The sequence below is a fragment of the Rhinoraja longicauda genome, chromosome 26 (genome assembly GCF_053455715.1).
Source record: "Rhinoraja longicauda isolate Sanriku21f chromosome 26, sRhiLon1.1, whole genome shotgun sequence".
NCBI classification, from domain to species: domain Eukaryota; kingdom Metazoa; phylum Chordata; class Chondrichthyes; order Rajiformes; family Arhynchobatidae; genus Rhinoraja; species Rhinoraja longicauda.
Genome location: NC_135978.1, coordinates 1,626,807 through 1,642,817, shown reverse-complemented (window position 1 = coordinate 1,642,817; position 16,011 = coordinate 1,626,807). Strand labels below are relative to the sequence as shown.

Sequence of the window (16,011 nt, the reverse complement as noted above, 5' to 3'; positions counted from 1 at the left end):
GGGTGATTCAGGCAGTTGTTCCGGTATCTTGGGTGATTCAGGCAGTTGTTCCGGTATCTTGGGTGATTCAGGCAGTTGTTGGAAGGAAGTATTAAGGGGAAGAGGGACATGGAATCTAAAATACCAGATTAAGAAGAAAAGAGAAACTGAATTCCAGAAATGTGACCCAGGATTGGGATGTTGGATGATCTGAATTTGGTGTGTAGGTTTAAAGGTTAAAATGTGCCTAGTTAGAAGAAGAGGTGCTGTTCCTGGAGCTTGCATTGAGCTTCATTGCAACATTTCAGCAGACCTCTGGCAATGTCAAGGAGCTTTTGGGTGATAAGCATTAACAAGCCTGCACTTGCCATTTACCATTTCCCCTCCTGCAGTTCATGGACCCAAATACTCATTCTGGGTGAGCGGTGATTTACTGGTACCACCAGTTCAGTGCTCACTACATACCTCCCTCAACACCAAACATGAGTCAATGAGTATGAAGGATCAGTCTGAAGAAGGGTCTCGACCCGAAACGTCACCCATTCCTTCTCTCCTGAGATGCTACCTGACCTGCTGAGTTACTCCAGCATTTTGTGAAATAAATACCTTCGATTTGTACCAGCATCTGCAGTTATTTTCTTGCACTACACGAAGGAACTGCAGATGCCTGCTTAAACCAAAGATAGACACTAAAAGCTGGAGCAACTCAGCGGGACAGGCAGCATCTCTGGAGAAAGGAAAGGGTGGCGTTTCAGGTCGAGACCCTTCAGAGTCTGAAGTTCAGACTCCGAAGTCTGAAGAAAGGTGTCGACCCGAAACGTCACCCATTCCTTCTCTCCAGAGATGCTGCCTGGCCCGCTGAGTTGCTCCAGCATTTTGTATCTATCTATGGGTCAATGAGTCACTGAAATGCTAACCATCAAATAAAGACCGTTACCCATCACAATAAAAAAAGGTCCTATTGCCATGTGACAATTATGACATAATTGCCACCAACAGAATTCAAGAGTTCTTTAACAGTAAACATCTCAACTGCTCTGTTAGCATTCTATTTAGCATTTATTCAGTCATTTGTTTCACCTTGTACAATTCCAATAAATGGAAGTTAACCCTCAAAGTAGTAATGGTAATATAAATTGCCATTTCTGTTTTCCAAATCAACTTATTTTGTAACTAACTTAGCATTCTGATTTGCTAATAACTACCACAATACATTTCGCTTGCCTTCCCTGTACCCTCGTACCTTTCCCCTGTTCTTTTTCTCACCTTTTTCATTCTGTTTTTTGTCGCCCCTCCCCTTCTCAAATCTATGTATAAATCATGTTTCTTTCATATTAGAGATTGCAGATGCACATGGCAATTTTGACTTGTACCTCATTATTTTTTATATTTGCCGATAACTTTGTTTTTGCTTTGATTTTTTCACCCAAGTGGGTTCAGTGTGTCAACGGTGAACAGAATTCACATCTTCAAACCAGTGTCCGTACAAGCAATGTGGTAAGAATCTTTGTGGCATTAGTATTAACCTGTGGATTTCTAGAGACAGTTTATTAATGCTGTTTCAGTTAATAGGTGTTGTTACATTCTGAAATTAAATCAAACAGTACAGTTAATAATTTATTTTATGGCCATTGAAAGAGAGATGTTGCACCAAGTGACTGCAGCAAGTACCAACAAGCACTATTAGTTTGGTTGTGAGGCAGGCTGTAATTAGTACAAATTCAGACCAGACATTGCTGTTCTTTGTGGAAATTAGGCATGTTCTGACAGATTTTATGTCAATGGCCACATTAAAAAATTGATAGTTATATCTTGGCATCGTTATAACATCTGATTAAATGAAAATGCATTGATTATTCAAAAATCAGTGAAGGCGTAGTTTGTTAAATATTGACGTATGTGCACATATTAAATCTAGGCGTTATCGCTTCGTTGCAAAAAAACCTCATTTATTCAACGTTATCATTAACTTATGGATAGGAGGGGCGTGGAGGAATATGGGCCAAACGTGGGCAGGTGCGACCAGCTTGGATGGGGTGGCATGGACGAGTTGGGCTGAAGGGTCTGTTTCCATGCTTTTTGCCTCTTGTAATGTGTGACGGTGTGAATTACTTTTTACGTTTCAGGTCTGCTTTACAGAGTTTGCACAAAGCCTGTGAGATTGCCAGGACCCACAACTACTACCCCGGGAGCCTGTACCTGACATGGATCAGTTATTACGAGAATTGTATTAATTCCAACCAGACTTTCATTAACGAGTGGAATGCCATGCAGGACCTACAGTCTCATCGTCCCGATTCACCCGTGCTGTTTACTGACATGTACGTATGCGGCCTTTAATGCACCTTGCCATCAGTTCTTCCCAAATCCTTGCCTTGTGTATTGTTAAAGTGCTGATGATAAGCTAATGTAGAAAACACCAGAGCCAACCTGTACATGGCAAGATCGCACAGCCAGCAATGTGACGATGCAAGCCCAGATTTTGGAGTACAGAGATGGATTTGAACCCACAATAGCCTGAGTCAGCGGAAAGTACTGTCCAGAGAGTCAGACCAACCCGAAGATAATATTTCTGGCAGGGAAGCCTAAAAAGTCACTAAACAGGGTGGCTCGGCTTCCATTGTGGATGGTCTTTAACCTCACTGCTAAATCCAAGGTACGTGAGGTGATCGGGGCGGCACAGTGGCACAGCGGTAGAGTTGCTGCCTTACATCGCCAGAGACCAGGGGTCAATCCTGACTACGGGTGCTGTCTGTATGGAGTTTGTACGTTCTCCCCATGACTTACGTGGGTTTTTCCGAGATTTCCGGTTTCCTCCCACATTCCAAAGACGTACAGGAGTACAGGTTAATTGGCTTGGTAAAATTGTAAATTGTCCCAAGTATGTGTGGGATAGTGTTAGTGTGCCGGGATCCCTGGTCGACGCGGACTCGGTGGGCCGAAAGGACTGTTTCCACACTGTATCTTTAAACTAAGCTAATTGTACATTGCATTCTAACTGCTTCCTGCTAGACTATCCTTTGTGTTCCTGCTATTGGAACAGCAGTCTGATCAAATAGAAACAGAGTGATATCACTGATGTCCTGGCTAATGTTTATCCAGCAATAACCTTCACTTAGCTAGTCGTTATCACATTAAAGTTTAATTACATATTTTTTCTCTAGGAGCGTGCCACTTTCTAATGGGTTGCTACCATTCCTGCAGCAGTGATTATGCTCCTAACTTAAACGGACACAAAGTACTGGAGTAACTCAGACGTTCATGCAGCATCTCTGGAGAACATAGATAGGTCAAATGTTACCTATCTATATTAGGTGAAACGTCACCTATCCATGTTAGGTGAAACGTCACCTATCCGTGTTAGGTGAAACGTCATCTATCCATGTTCTCCAGAGATGCTGCCTGACTCGCTGAGTTACTCCAGCACTCTTGTGAAATGTCACCTATCCATGTTCTCCACGGATGCTGCCTGACTCGCTGAGTTACTCCAGCACTCTTGTGAAACGTCACCTTTCCATGTTCTCCAGAGATGCTGCCTGACCCGCTGAGTTACTCCAGCACTCTGTGACCTTTTGTGTAGACTAGTAACTGCAGTTCCTCGTTTCTACATGCTTCTAAATCACTTCATTGCCTGCAAATTATGAGAGATACCATATAAACACGCATCTTTCTCAAAGCATTGGCTATGTCTTACGCCAATAATCATTATGGCCCTTTGTGCTGTAGCTAGCCTGGTCGATGTATTGTATGCCTAGTTGATCCACTATTCATAGGCCGTTATAATCTGTCAACATAACATAGCTGAGTGGGAGATGAATATCGTTTGAAGATTTCTTCAGTTGTTTCTGATGCATTACTTTGTACAAACATATCTGAACATTTGAACATGCTGGTGCTAACGGTAATTTCACTTCTGTGACACTCTTTTCAGATTAAGAAGACTATTTTTATGAGCTATGATAAGTAGTTGAGCTCCAGATAGTCAATGGCATGCAGACTCTCTTCAGCTGCCACCTTATTAGGAAGTTGATGGTACAACCTTTTGAAGGGAGATGAGCAGAAGTACTATTGATAGGTTTGAAATATGGGGAGCTTAGTGCATGCAGTTATCAGGTTAAAATTGCAGTCTTCTGGACTGCACGGCAGAATCCTAAAAGGACTGGGAAATCGGTGCAGTTTAAATAAATCAATTCCAACGTTTTAGTATTGCTAGAACATCCAGCCCCTTGAGACATGATGAAGCAAACTTGCCCCCACCACCCTTGCATCGCTATAGGTGATCAGTAAACTTGCCCCCACCACCCTTGCATCGCTATAGGTGATCAGTATGACCATATGAATTAGTTCCTAAACCACAACTGTTCTGGTTGCTTCATTTGTTGATCAGCCATTTTGAATGGGGAAAATTTATGTGCTGCTTTGCATCTTCCATTGTCCACATCCCATCCCGCACTAGATATGCCTTTGCCTGTCCTCAGATCGTCTTGCCATTCAGCACGGGAACAGAGCCTTGTGGAAAGCCTTTAGCCTCTCTGCTGTCCACAATAAGTGAGGCGATCAGGGCAGCATGGTGGTGCAGCGGTGGAGTTGCTGCCTTGCAGTGCCTGAGACCCGGGTTCCATCCTGACCACGGACCTTGTCTGTACGGAATTTGTACGTTCTCCCTGTGACCTGTGTGGGTTTTCTCCAGCAGCTCCTGTTTCCTCCCACGCTCCAAAGACGTGCAGGTTTGTAGGTTAATTGGCTTCACTAAATTGTAAATTGTCCCTAGTCTGTAGGATAGTGCTAGTGTATGGGGAGATCATTGATCGACCCAGACTCTGGGCTGAAGGACCTGTTTCCATGCTGTATCTCTAAAGTCTAAAGGTGTGCCCGTTTCGGACCTCCACATTCTATGCTTGAAGCCATGATGAAATGTCAGAGCAGACTCAATAGGCCAAATGGCCTAATTCAGCTCCTACGTCTTATGATCTATGATCTTATGCTTTCACGTGGCAGTGCGCAGGAATGCATATCCAGAACACACTGGCAGGCATGCAGTCGTTCACCCTTGCTTCTTTTTGCAAGCATTCCAGCTCATTAACGCAGTCCAGCTCATTATTCATTCATCTGGTTTTGTACATTTCAGCAAATCTATTTATATGGATTAGAAGTGGAGAGCTGCGTTTGAAATCTTTTCCAAATTCAATGGCTGATTGCAATGAGAAATCAATGAGTGATTTTTGTAATCTTTGACAGTTGGAATTGGTTTTCACACAATACACTTAGCATTTTTGCTAAGATTTTTTTCAAAATTATGATCCAAAGAATGAATAGCATCGGAAAAATAAGAGTTCTGAAACCAATTGAAAGTTCTGAAAGGAATTTAACTTTGTACTGAAAACATTAGAGGTTCTCGTGCCTACAGATATGACACTGCTCTTTTCAATATCCTGTTTTGAATTAGAACAATTATAAATGAAGGGAATGGCTTTAAAAATAAGTGTTACTTGGGGTTAACGAAGAAATATAAAACATAATGTACCTGTGCTCAGACTTTCTTCTCATTGATAGTATTGTATTTATCAATGCAGACCAACAGAGAGGGAACTGACCGAGAGGCAGATCAAGACTAAACTGCGCGAAATTATGATGCAAAAGGATTTAGAAAATGTTACATCAAAAGAAGTTGGTCTCTTTATTAAATCACTAGAATTCAAAAATTCTGAATTAATTTATTAGATGCCATTGTTCTAACACAAGCTCAAAACTCAAATATCTTTGAAACTGAAGTATTAAGGATGGGATTTCTTACTTTACCTTGTGGAAGTTTCCAATGTGCGTTCAGAGTCATAGAGTTACAAAGCATAGAAACAGGCCCTTAGGCCCAACTCGCCATGCCAACCAAGAAGCCCCATCTAAGCAAGCCCCATTTGCCCAGCTCCAATCGTCTTGGTTCCCTTGCCATTGGAATGAGTTGATTGATTTGTGAAGGACCTTGTGCTTCTTGGTGTGCAATATCATGTACACGTTAAACAAACACACGCACAGGCGTCTTTGATCTGACATCCAAACGTAGACCATCATCCTCGACCTCAAGGGATAGCCGCGACGATTTGCCCACGTTTGGCCCATATCCCTCTAAACCTTTCCCACCATGTACCTGTCCAAATATCTTTTAAATGCTGTAATTGCACCTGCCTCAACTATTTCATCTAGCAGTTCATTCCACATACCTATCATCCTCTGTTGGAAACATTTGCCCTCGGATTCCTATTTCTCCTCTTACCTGAAACCTATGCCCAAAATCTTGATTTCCAAGTCTGGGCAAAAGACTGGATTCACCCTATCTGTTCCCATCATGATTTTGTACACCTCTTTAAGTATCCCAAATCAGCCTCCTGAGCAACAAGGAATAAAGTCCTAGTCTGCCCAATCGCTTCCTATACCTCAGCCCCTCGAATCCTGGCACTAGCCTTGTTAGTCCTATCTGTACTCATTCCAGAATGGCATTATTCCTATAACAGGGTGACCAAAACTGAACAGTGTTCCAAGTACGGCCTCGCCAAAATATTGTGCAACTGTAGCAACATCCCAAATTCTATGTGTAATTCCCTGCATGGCAAAAGCCACCTTCACCACCTTATTTACATTGATACCACTTTCAAGGAAATATGTTCCAGTAGTCCTCGATCCCTCTGCTCTACAACACTCCCCTGGGCCCTACTGTCCACTGTGAAAGTCCTGCCCTGGTTTAACTTCACAAGAAGCAACAGCTCATATATCTGAATTAAACATCATTTGTCATTCCTCCGCCCACGTGCCCAGATAATCCTGATCCTGCTGTAATTCTTGGTGACCACCTCCACAGCCGACAATACCACTGTTTTAGCCTGATCCCATGTGATTTAACTTTCCAGAGCAGCCTTCCACGTGGTACCTTACCAAAGGCCTTGATCTAGTCCATATAGAGTATATCTCTGGTCTTGCCCTCATTCTGGTTACTTCAGAAAAACGCATGATCTCCCATGCTGCCAATAAATCGTGCTGTCTCCCAAATCAATCCCTTTCCATGCCTATTTTATCTACATCCTCACCAATAACTTTCCCCTACCATAGTCGCTAGTCTTACTAGCCTCTAGTTCCAAGGGTTATCTTTGCAACCCTTCTTAAGTAGAGGCACAACATTAGCCACCCTAATGCTCGTCTTTATGCAATAGCCTTGTTAACTATTTTTAATTGGTTCTAGACTGGATGAGATTCATTTGCCCCAGCATGAAACATTTTTGTTTCTATTTTGTGACATTCATTGCAAACCACTCAAAATGACCAGTTGCAGACTTTGCAAGACAAACTCCCGAGTGGTGCTGTGGAGAGTTTTACTGGGCTTGAGTCTAGTTGTTTGTGTGTAGTTATCAGTGGATTGCCTTCTATCCTTGCATTTTATACTTGCTGATTGTTTGTCTTTACTTTTTGTCAACGTGTGCAGGTTGCAGCGGCTAATTATTGTATTCTCCGCAGATTCGCACAGAACTGGAGATGCAGATGGTCTGTGACTTGAGAGAATTTAAGGAATACATTGATAATGAGATGATTGTAATCTTGAGGCAGATGGACAACCCAACGGAGATATTTGAACATGTCTACCTGGTACGATCTTCCCTGTGTGACGGTAATCTCTCTGCCACCTCTCCGTGAAAGATGGCAGTGTCTCTAATAGTGTGGATTTAAGGAGAGAAATTGGGTGAGAAAATAAGATGTCTTGCTGACATCTAAATAGCATTGGCGTTTTGGCCATCATCAGCCTTGTGGTAGCCTGAGATGAGGGTCAATAGTGAGAGCCAGGTGTCGCAGTGTTGAGACACAAGAGACTAGTTAGACACAAAATGCTGGAGTAACTCAGCGGGACAGGCAGCATCCCTGGAGAGAAGGAATGGGTGATGTTTCGGGTCGAGACCCTTCTTTGGACCTGAAATGTCACCCCTTCCTTCTCTCCAGAGATACTGCCTGTCCCACTGAATTACTCCAGCATTTTGTGTCATCTTCGATCTAAACCAACATCTGCGGTTCCTTCCTACACAAGAAACTGCATTTATCTTAACTGAGAATTGCTCTGAAAATTTCACTTTTGTAAACTTACTTGCAACAAGATGATTTGAAGTTAATGGTCGATGTTTCGGGTCAGGATCCTGGATGGAAGTGTCCATTACTTTGCTTCCACAGATGCTCAACCCCTCTGTTCTTTTGGAGGTTTGTTTTTTTACTTGGGAAGCTGGGAATAATGAAATATCAATAATAAAACAATCCTGCTGTGGAATTTTTAATATCCTTATCAGATAAGAACCTGACTGCACTCCTTGGCTGTTAGTTTTCTGAAACCTCACTTTCCCCTTGCTAAAATATGCTTGTGCATTACTGGACCTGGAAGGTGCAACGTGATGTAGGGCTCAGGGTGCGGAACAAAACTGCATATGCTGGTTTACAAAATAAAACATTAAGTGCTAGAGTAACTCAGCGGGTCAGGCAGCAACTCTGAAAAACATGGAGAAGGGGCAGCCCTGAAATGTTACCAAAGCAAGTCTTCTAGACATTCTGCCTGAACCACTGCATTACTCCTGCGCTTTTTAATATATTTATGTCGTAAACTTTCCTTCTGTGTTGATTATATTCATGATCTGGTAGACCTGAATCTGAACAGGTTGTCTCTGTTTTCAGGGCTCGGAATGGAACGCATCCAATTTAGAAGACTTGCAGAACAGAGGGTAAGGCTTCTGGAATAAAACATGTTAAATTTGCCACAACCACAGAACCAAATGTCAATGAGCACAACATGATATGACAGTAATGCTGTGCGTCAGGTACCCCGGTTCAATCCTGACCTCCGGTGCTGTCTGTGTGGAGTTTGTACATCCTCCCTGTGACCGGGTGGGGGTTTTTCCGGGTCCTCTGGTTCCTCCCACGCTCCAAAGACGTGCGGGTTTGTAGGTGAATTGTCCCTAATGTGTAGGGAGTGTATGGGGAAGTGGGATAAGATAGAACTAGTGTGAACGGGTGATCGATGGTCGGCATGGACTCAGTGGGCTGAACGGCCTGTTTCCATGCTGTACCTTTCATTCAATTCAATCAAAACTGCTCCCACATATAATTTGTAATGTAACATAATGTGTAACTTGCACATCATGTTATATTGTTTTCATCGCTTAATGGCCAGTGCAGATTGTTAAAACATTTGATAAAGAAATCAGTTTTTTCAATTATTCTGAACCAAATTCCACCTATTGAATGACTAAATATTGAAGCATCTTTATGGCCGGATATATAATGAAACGGCAGATGCTGCAAATCAGAAATAAAATTAGAGAATACTCAGCAGGTTGAGCAGCATCTGTGGAGAGAGGAATGGAGTAAATGTTTCAGGCCTGAGCTGTTGACCATTTTGTGTCCCCATTCATTAGAACGTCTGCAATAACCAGAGCTTTTCATAGTCAAAAGTTTAAAATAAGCAATCAAAAGTCGTTTAAATTACTAGAAATTAGTGAACCTTGACCGAAAAAGTAAATGTTTTGCTTAATTTGTAATTTTACATTGCCTAAATGTTAATTTCTTATACTATAATGTTTTTTTTAAATTTTGATGGTTTATTTGAAGCGTTTAAATGTTTCTGGTTATTAGAGACTTTTACAGAAGGCTCAAAGGCACTTTACTTCAGGGAAGCAACCCAAAACATCACCCGTCCTTTTTCTCCAATGATGCTGCCTGACCCGCTGAGTTACTCCAACACTTTGTGCTTATATTTGGTATAAGCCAGCATCTGCAGTTCTTTGTTTCAACAGTGTAACAGTTCTGATGCAGGGCCTCAATCTGCAGCTAAAGATCTACTCCCTCTTCCATCCTGCTCCCCATCGTGGAAGGATGGATGGATACTGTGGCCGCATGTCCCTGTGAGATTGGTACAGGTAACATGTTGATGCAGCAGACTGGCTCCAACACCATCCAGAGGCCAATGCTCCGATCTTGTGGCAGCAGGTCGTTACTACAAGTGGGCGTTGCTCTACATGTTACGCTGTTAATAGGGTTCCGTAGTCTTGTTATTCAAATAAGCATTTTGTTTTGCAGTTCAAGTGTCATAATGTCTCGACACCAGCACAGTGGCATTGTAACCTGCTGCAGCGTAGCAGCCCGCACACAGTGGCATTGTAACCTGCTGCAGTTTAGCAGCCCGCAAGCACAGTGGCATTGTAACCTGCTAAAGCGTAGCAGCCGGCAAGCACAATGGCATTGTAACCTGCTGCAGTTTAGCAGCCCGCAAGCACAGTGGCATTGTAACCTGCTGCAGCGTAGCAGCCCGCACACGGTGGCATTGTAACCTGCTGCAGTTTAGCAGCCCGCAAGCACAGTGGCATTGTAACCTGCTACAGCGTAGCAGCCGGCAAGCACAATGGCATTGTAACCTGCTGCAGCGTAGCAGCCCGCACACAGTGACACTGTAACCTGCTGCAGCTTAGCAGCCCGCACACAGTGACACTGTAACCTGCTGCAGTTTAGCAGCCCGCACACAGTGACACTGTAACCTGCTGCAGCGTAGCAGCCCGCACACAGTGACACTGTAACCTGCTGCAGTTTAGCAGCCCGCACACAGTGACACTGTAACCTGCTGCAGCTTAGCAGCCCGCACACAGTGGCATTGTAACCTGCTGCAGCTTAGCAGCCCGCACACAGTGGCATTGTAACCTGCTGCAGCTTAGCAGGCCCGCAAGCACAATGGCACACATCATATATAATCATAAAGTAAATTAATAACCCTAATACCAGGCAATTAGCTGATCATAGTGGTATAAGTCGCACTTTAAATTTCACGTTTGCTGGTTGCACAAACTATTTTATGGGCGGCACGGCCATCCTCACCTTCTCCATCATGGTCTGGTTTGGCTCAGCCACCAAGCACCACATCCGGAGGCTGCAACGGATCGTTTGCACAACTGAGAAGGTTGTTGGCTGCAACCTTTCCCCCATTGACGGACTGTACACTGCAAGGGCCAGGAAGCAAGCGGGCAAGATCATCTCTGACCCCTTTCACCCTGGCCACAAACTCTTTGAAGCACTTCCCTCTGGAAGGCGACTCCGGACTGTCAAAGCAGCCACAGCCAGACATAAAAACAGCTTGTTTCCACGAGTGATAGTTCTATTCAACAACCAAAGTCTGTAGTTTCTTTTTTGCCCTGGTTTATTTTCACCCACATGTTTAGACCGTAATGTTGTATCCTTATTGTTTTGATGTGTTTATGCTTTATTCTTAATTGTTAACTGTATGTTTTTGTGTTGTCATTTTTCCATTTAGGATCCGGTACATCTTAAACATTACCCGTGAAATTGATAACTTTTTCCCAGGAATGTTTGAATACCACAATATAAGGGTGTATGATGATGAGGCAACAGATCTACTTGCATATTGGAATGATACGTACAAGTTCATCTCCAGAGCTAGGTACGTCATCAGGTGGTAATACCTGTGTGGTTCTGATTGTTTCTTAACAATGTGTGGTTCTGGCCAGTATTTTCACACGGATGGATCAAAACAATAGCCTTTACGCCCATAGGCACAAAAAGCTGGAGTAACTCAGCGAGTCAGACCATCTCTGGAGAAAAAGTATAGGTCACGTTTCTGGTCGAGACCCTTCTTCAGACTGAGAGTCGGGAAAGGGAAACGAGAGATAAAGATAATGTTGAAGAAGGCTCTCGACCCAAAACGTCGCCCATTCCTTCTCTCCTGAGATGCTGCCTGACCTGCTGAGTTACTCCAGCATTTTGTGAATGAATACCTTTGATTTGTACCAGCATCTGCAGTTATTTTCTTACACAAGATAATGATATAGGGAGATATAGAACAAATGAATGAAAGATGTGCAAAAGAAGTAACGATGATAAAGGAAACAGGCCACTGTTAGCCTCTTGTTTCTGAAGAAGGGTCTCAACCCGAAATGTCACCTCTTCCTTTTCTCCAGATATGTGTCTGACCCGCTGAGTTACTCCAGCTTTTTATGTCTATCTTCGGTTTAAACCAGCATCTGCAGTACCATCCAACACACAGCCTTTACGTCCAACTCCCCAACCGAATGAATTTAAGACTTTGTATGGATGATGCACCGTTTTCATAATTCTGAATTTTATATTTTGTAATTGCAGTAAGTTTAGCTTTAAATTATACCATTTTAATTGTATTTTTTATTGTGCTATCAAAATTTTTATAGGTTGGCCACTGATTTCAAATCATTTTGTTAATATATTAAGACCAAAAGTCAAGAGTATTTAATTGTCATATGTAACAGCAAAGGGACAATTGAATTCCTACTTGCTGCAGCTGTACAGGCCCGTAAACACACAAACTACAAATAAATATACAATAATAATACAATAAAGTATTATTCTATCAGTCTGAAGAAGGGTCTCGACCCGAAATGTCACCCATTCCTTCTCTCCTGAGATGCTGCCTGACCTGCTGAGTTACTCCAGCATTTGTCATACCTTCAATTTGTACCAGTATCTGCAGTTATTTTCCTACACAATAAATTAATAATCAATTGAAAGTAATCAGCCCATGTTAGTGCAAAACCAAAGTCCATATTGCAAACAACACAACTTTCATAGTGAATCATAGTTGCTGAGGTAGGGTTGGGGTTGGTGCTGTGCAGGGTTCAAGAGTCTGATGGTTGCTGGGAAGAAGCTGTTCTTTAACCTGGAGGTGTCAGTTTTCAGGCTCCTGCACCACCTTCTGCATGGTAGCAGCAAGATGAGAGCGTGGCCAGGGTGGTGTGGGTCTCTGATGCTGCTGGCTGCCTTTTTGTGGCAGCGACTTCTGTAGATACCGTCGATGGTGGGGAGGTCAATACCCGTGATGGACTTCGATGGTGGGGCGGTCAGTACCCGTGATGGACCGGGCAGTGTCCACCACTCTCTGTAGACCCCTTCAATGGTGGGGCGGTCAGTACCCGTGATGGACCGGGCAGTGACCACCACTCTCTGTAGACCCCTTCGATGGTGGGGCGGTCAGTACCCGTAATGGACCTTCAATGGTGAGGAGGTCAGTACCCGTGATGGACCGGGCAGTGTCCACCACTCTCTGTAGACCCCTTTGATGGTGGGGCGGTCGGTACCCGTAATGGACCTTCAATGGTGAGGAGGTCAGTACCCGTGATGGACTGGGCAGTGTCCACCACTCTCCCGTCTCCTTCGTTCCATCAATCATGTTAGAAAGTACTCCATCAAGGTAAAGTGTGTAGGAAGGAACTGCAGTTGCTGGTTTACACCGAATATAGACACAAAATGCTGGGGTAACTCAGCGGGACAGGCAGCTCTCAGGACAGAAGGAATGGGTGACGTTTCGAGTCGAGACCCTTCAGCAGTCGAAGAAAGGTCTCAAACCAAAATGTCTCTCCACAGGTGCTGCCTGTCCCGCTGAGTTACTCCAGCATTTTGTGTCTATCTTCAAGGTAAAGTGTGGCTGCTTTTCCAGTTTCAGGTTTGGGAAGCAGATGTCTTGGTGCATATTTAAGTTCATTGGTTACAAATTCTGATTCTTGTGTGCTCGAGTGTTATTGCAGAAATTCTACTTTTTGTGTTCAGCTATTAATGTTTATTAAAATGTCTACAAATTGAAAGGTCAGCATTTTCTATAGATGTCAGATTCCTAAGCATAACTACCAATGTGACGATAAAATAATTTGATTCTAAATATGTAATCTTTTTATCCATCAGAAATAATGGATCTAAATGTCTAGTTCACTGTAAGATGGGTATCAGTAGGTCTGCATCCACAGTGATTGCATATGCAATGAAAGAGTACGGCTGGAATTTGGACAAAGCTTACACTTATGTGAAGGAGAAGCGAACAGTTACTAAACCAAATGTTGGCTTCATGAGACAACTGGAAGAGTACCAGGGCATCCTGCTGGCTAGGTAGGTGTATCGCCTTGGCTTTTGTGTTTTAATGTATAATGTCTGCAATTTCTTGCTTTTCTTTTGTTTTCCTGATTCACAATTTCTCTCCATTTGCCCCCTGGCTCTCTCACATACTGGATTTGGTCTGATAGAATGGCAGGCAGGGCTGCCATATACATCTCCGCGACTTCCACAGATGATACTCTAGAGCCGAATGCCGCAGTGCAACCCAAGGTAGAGCCACTGCCGATTTCCCCCTCTCTCCCAGTTAGCTGGGCACCTTGTGTCTGCATGGTCCTCAACCACACTGCTTGTGAATGCAAGGGTCAAACTGAATTGCAATTTGAATCAGGGTCTCCCATTGTGAGAGTCTCTTGCATTTGGGAGTCCTATCTCAAAATAGAAACCCAAGATAACAATCAATTGAAATCATTCTGAGCAAACCACAAACGGGCAAGTTCCATGAACTCCAGCCTCCATGTTCTCTGTGCCCTGCAGTACTCAATGTGTTCTGTAATCTTGCGCTTTTGTGGAAGATATGCTGTAAAAAGGCGGTGGTGTGGCTTGCAGTTGCTGTAGAAAGCCCGTAATATAAAACAAAGCAGCTTCTTATGCCTTTACCTAAAGAGTTACCTGCCATTCCTACTTTAAATGTAAAGAGCTGTGCATAGTGGGCGTGAGACGGAGTAGAGATATGTAGGCACGCATCTAGCAAACAAAGTTGCAGCAAGTTTGCATTTTGGTTGATCAGAGCTTTCATCTGACTTGTTCTGTGTCCAGATTCGGTGACTGTGGTGTATTGAAAGAATAAAGTAATCAGGAGAGCAATGTGATCTACTGCAATTTATTTTCCTGATTCTTGGATTTTCTTGAACTTTCAAAAACACTGTCACTGTCTGCTGAAGAATTGGCTTAGAACTTTGGCCAATTCCAGAAATATTGAAGCACCCGACTTATACTGATACAAACTACATTATAATGATGAGGCTGGGTGAAAGAAAGCAAAACTCGCAAGTTTTTAGATCATTTTTGGGAAATTTTGAGTCATGTACTACCACTATATCCTATTTTTCTTCACTGAATTAGAGTGAACAAAGCTACTTGAACCACTAATCTAATGATTTAATTAATTCTATCTCAAGATCCATTTAGTGTAGAAAGTTCTGGATTTAATTAACCCAGTGTAAAGTGAATTTTTGTTTAGTATAATCTAGTCTACTGAGCATGTTCTGCAGTCTTGAGCAACATAACAAGGTATAATTTGAAGGGTCTGAAGAACGGTCCCAGCCCGAAACAACTTCCATTTCTTCTCTCCAGAGATGCTGCCGGTCCCGCTGAGTTACTCCAGCATTTTGTGTCTTATCTTCAAAGTATAATTTGCCAAGTTATCATGCCTCACCCTATTAGTGAGATTCCCTTTGTTCAACTCCATCCTTCCTCAACCACCTCTGCCGCCTAGACCTCAACGTGTCTTCTTTCCTTTTCAGTTCTGATGAATGTCCCAGACCTGAAATGGCAACCATTTCTTTTTCCACAGATGCTGCCTGATCTGCCGAGTATTTTGACCATTTTCTATTACGTTCTCAAACGTTATTGCTTTTTAAACGATAAGCTATGTTTATGTTACATTACAACAGTTATTCCTGTGGTCTGCATCAACACAGGCTGCATTTTCCTCATTAAGCAATATGATAGCCATTTATGCTTGTATCAATAAATAAAATCAATAGTGCTTTATCGCAAAATTTTACAATGCATAGACAATCATACTTAAATAAAAGTGTATAGGATAATAGATGACACTGAGTCAGTACACAAGAGTTGTCACGATTCTGGCACTATTTTGTAGCATTCAAGTCCAAAGTTGTTGAAACTGTGGGGTTGTAACGTGGCCATAAAGGCAGCCGTGGGTCAGAGGTGCAGGGTCGGCCTGGTCAGGCAACGTTCTCTGGTGCTGCAGGCCACGTCTGAGCCGCGTACTCGGCCTCTTGGAACGGCGCCTGTTCCACTCCAGCCCCAGGCTGCTGCCGTGCCTCCAGCGGCTCATTCCGTGACTTGGCCACGTTCACCACGCTGTGCCATCCCCTACACCAACTGAGCCACGATGGCAGAGTGGGA

General features: G+C 43.2%; 1 protein-coding gene across 3 annotated transcripts in view; it reads left to right on the top strand.

The window, feature by feature from the left end:
* The window catches only part of ssh2b (slingshot protein phosphatase 2b), a 137,220-nt gene that overhangs the window by 107,233 nt on the left and 13,976 nt on the right, over positions 1-16,011 (top strand). For all 3 annotated transcript variants that reach the window (XM_078422612.1, XM_078422611.1, XM_078422613.1), the window contains 7 exons: positions 1,411-1,476; positions 2,106-2,300; positions 5,553-5,646; positions 7,480-7,608; positions 8,674-8,720; positions 11,297-11,443; positions 13,711-13,911. In XM_078422612.1, the coding sequence (XP_078278738.1) occupies positions 1,411-1,476; positions 2,106-2,300; positions 5,553-5,646; positions 7,480-7,608; positions 8,674-8,720; positions 11,297-11,443; positions 13,711-13,911 (879 nt within the window). The remainder of the gene's footprint in view (positions 1-1,410; positions 1,477-2,105; positions 2,301-5,552; positions 5,647-7,479; positions 7,609-8,673; positions 8,721-11,296; positions 11,444-13,710; positions 13,912-16,011) is intronic.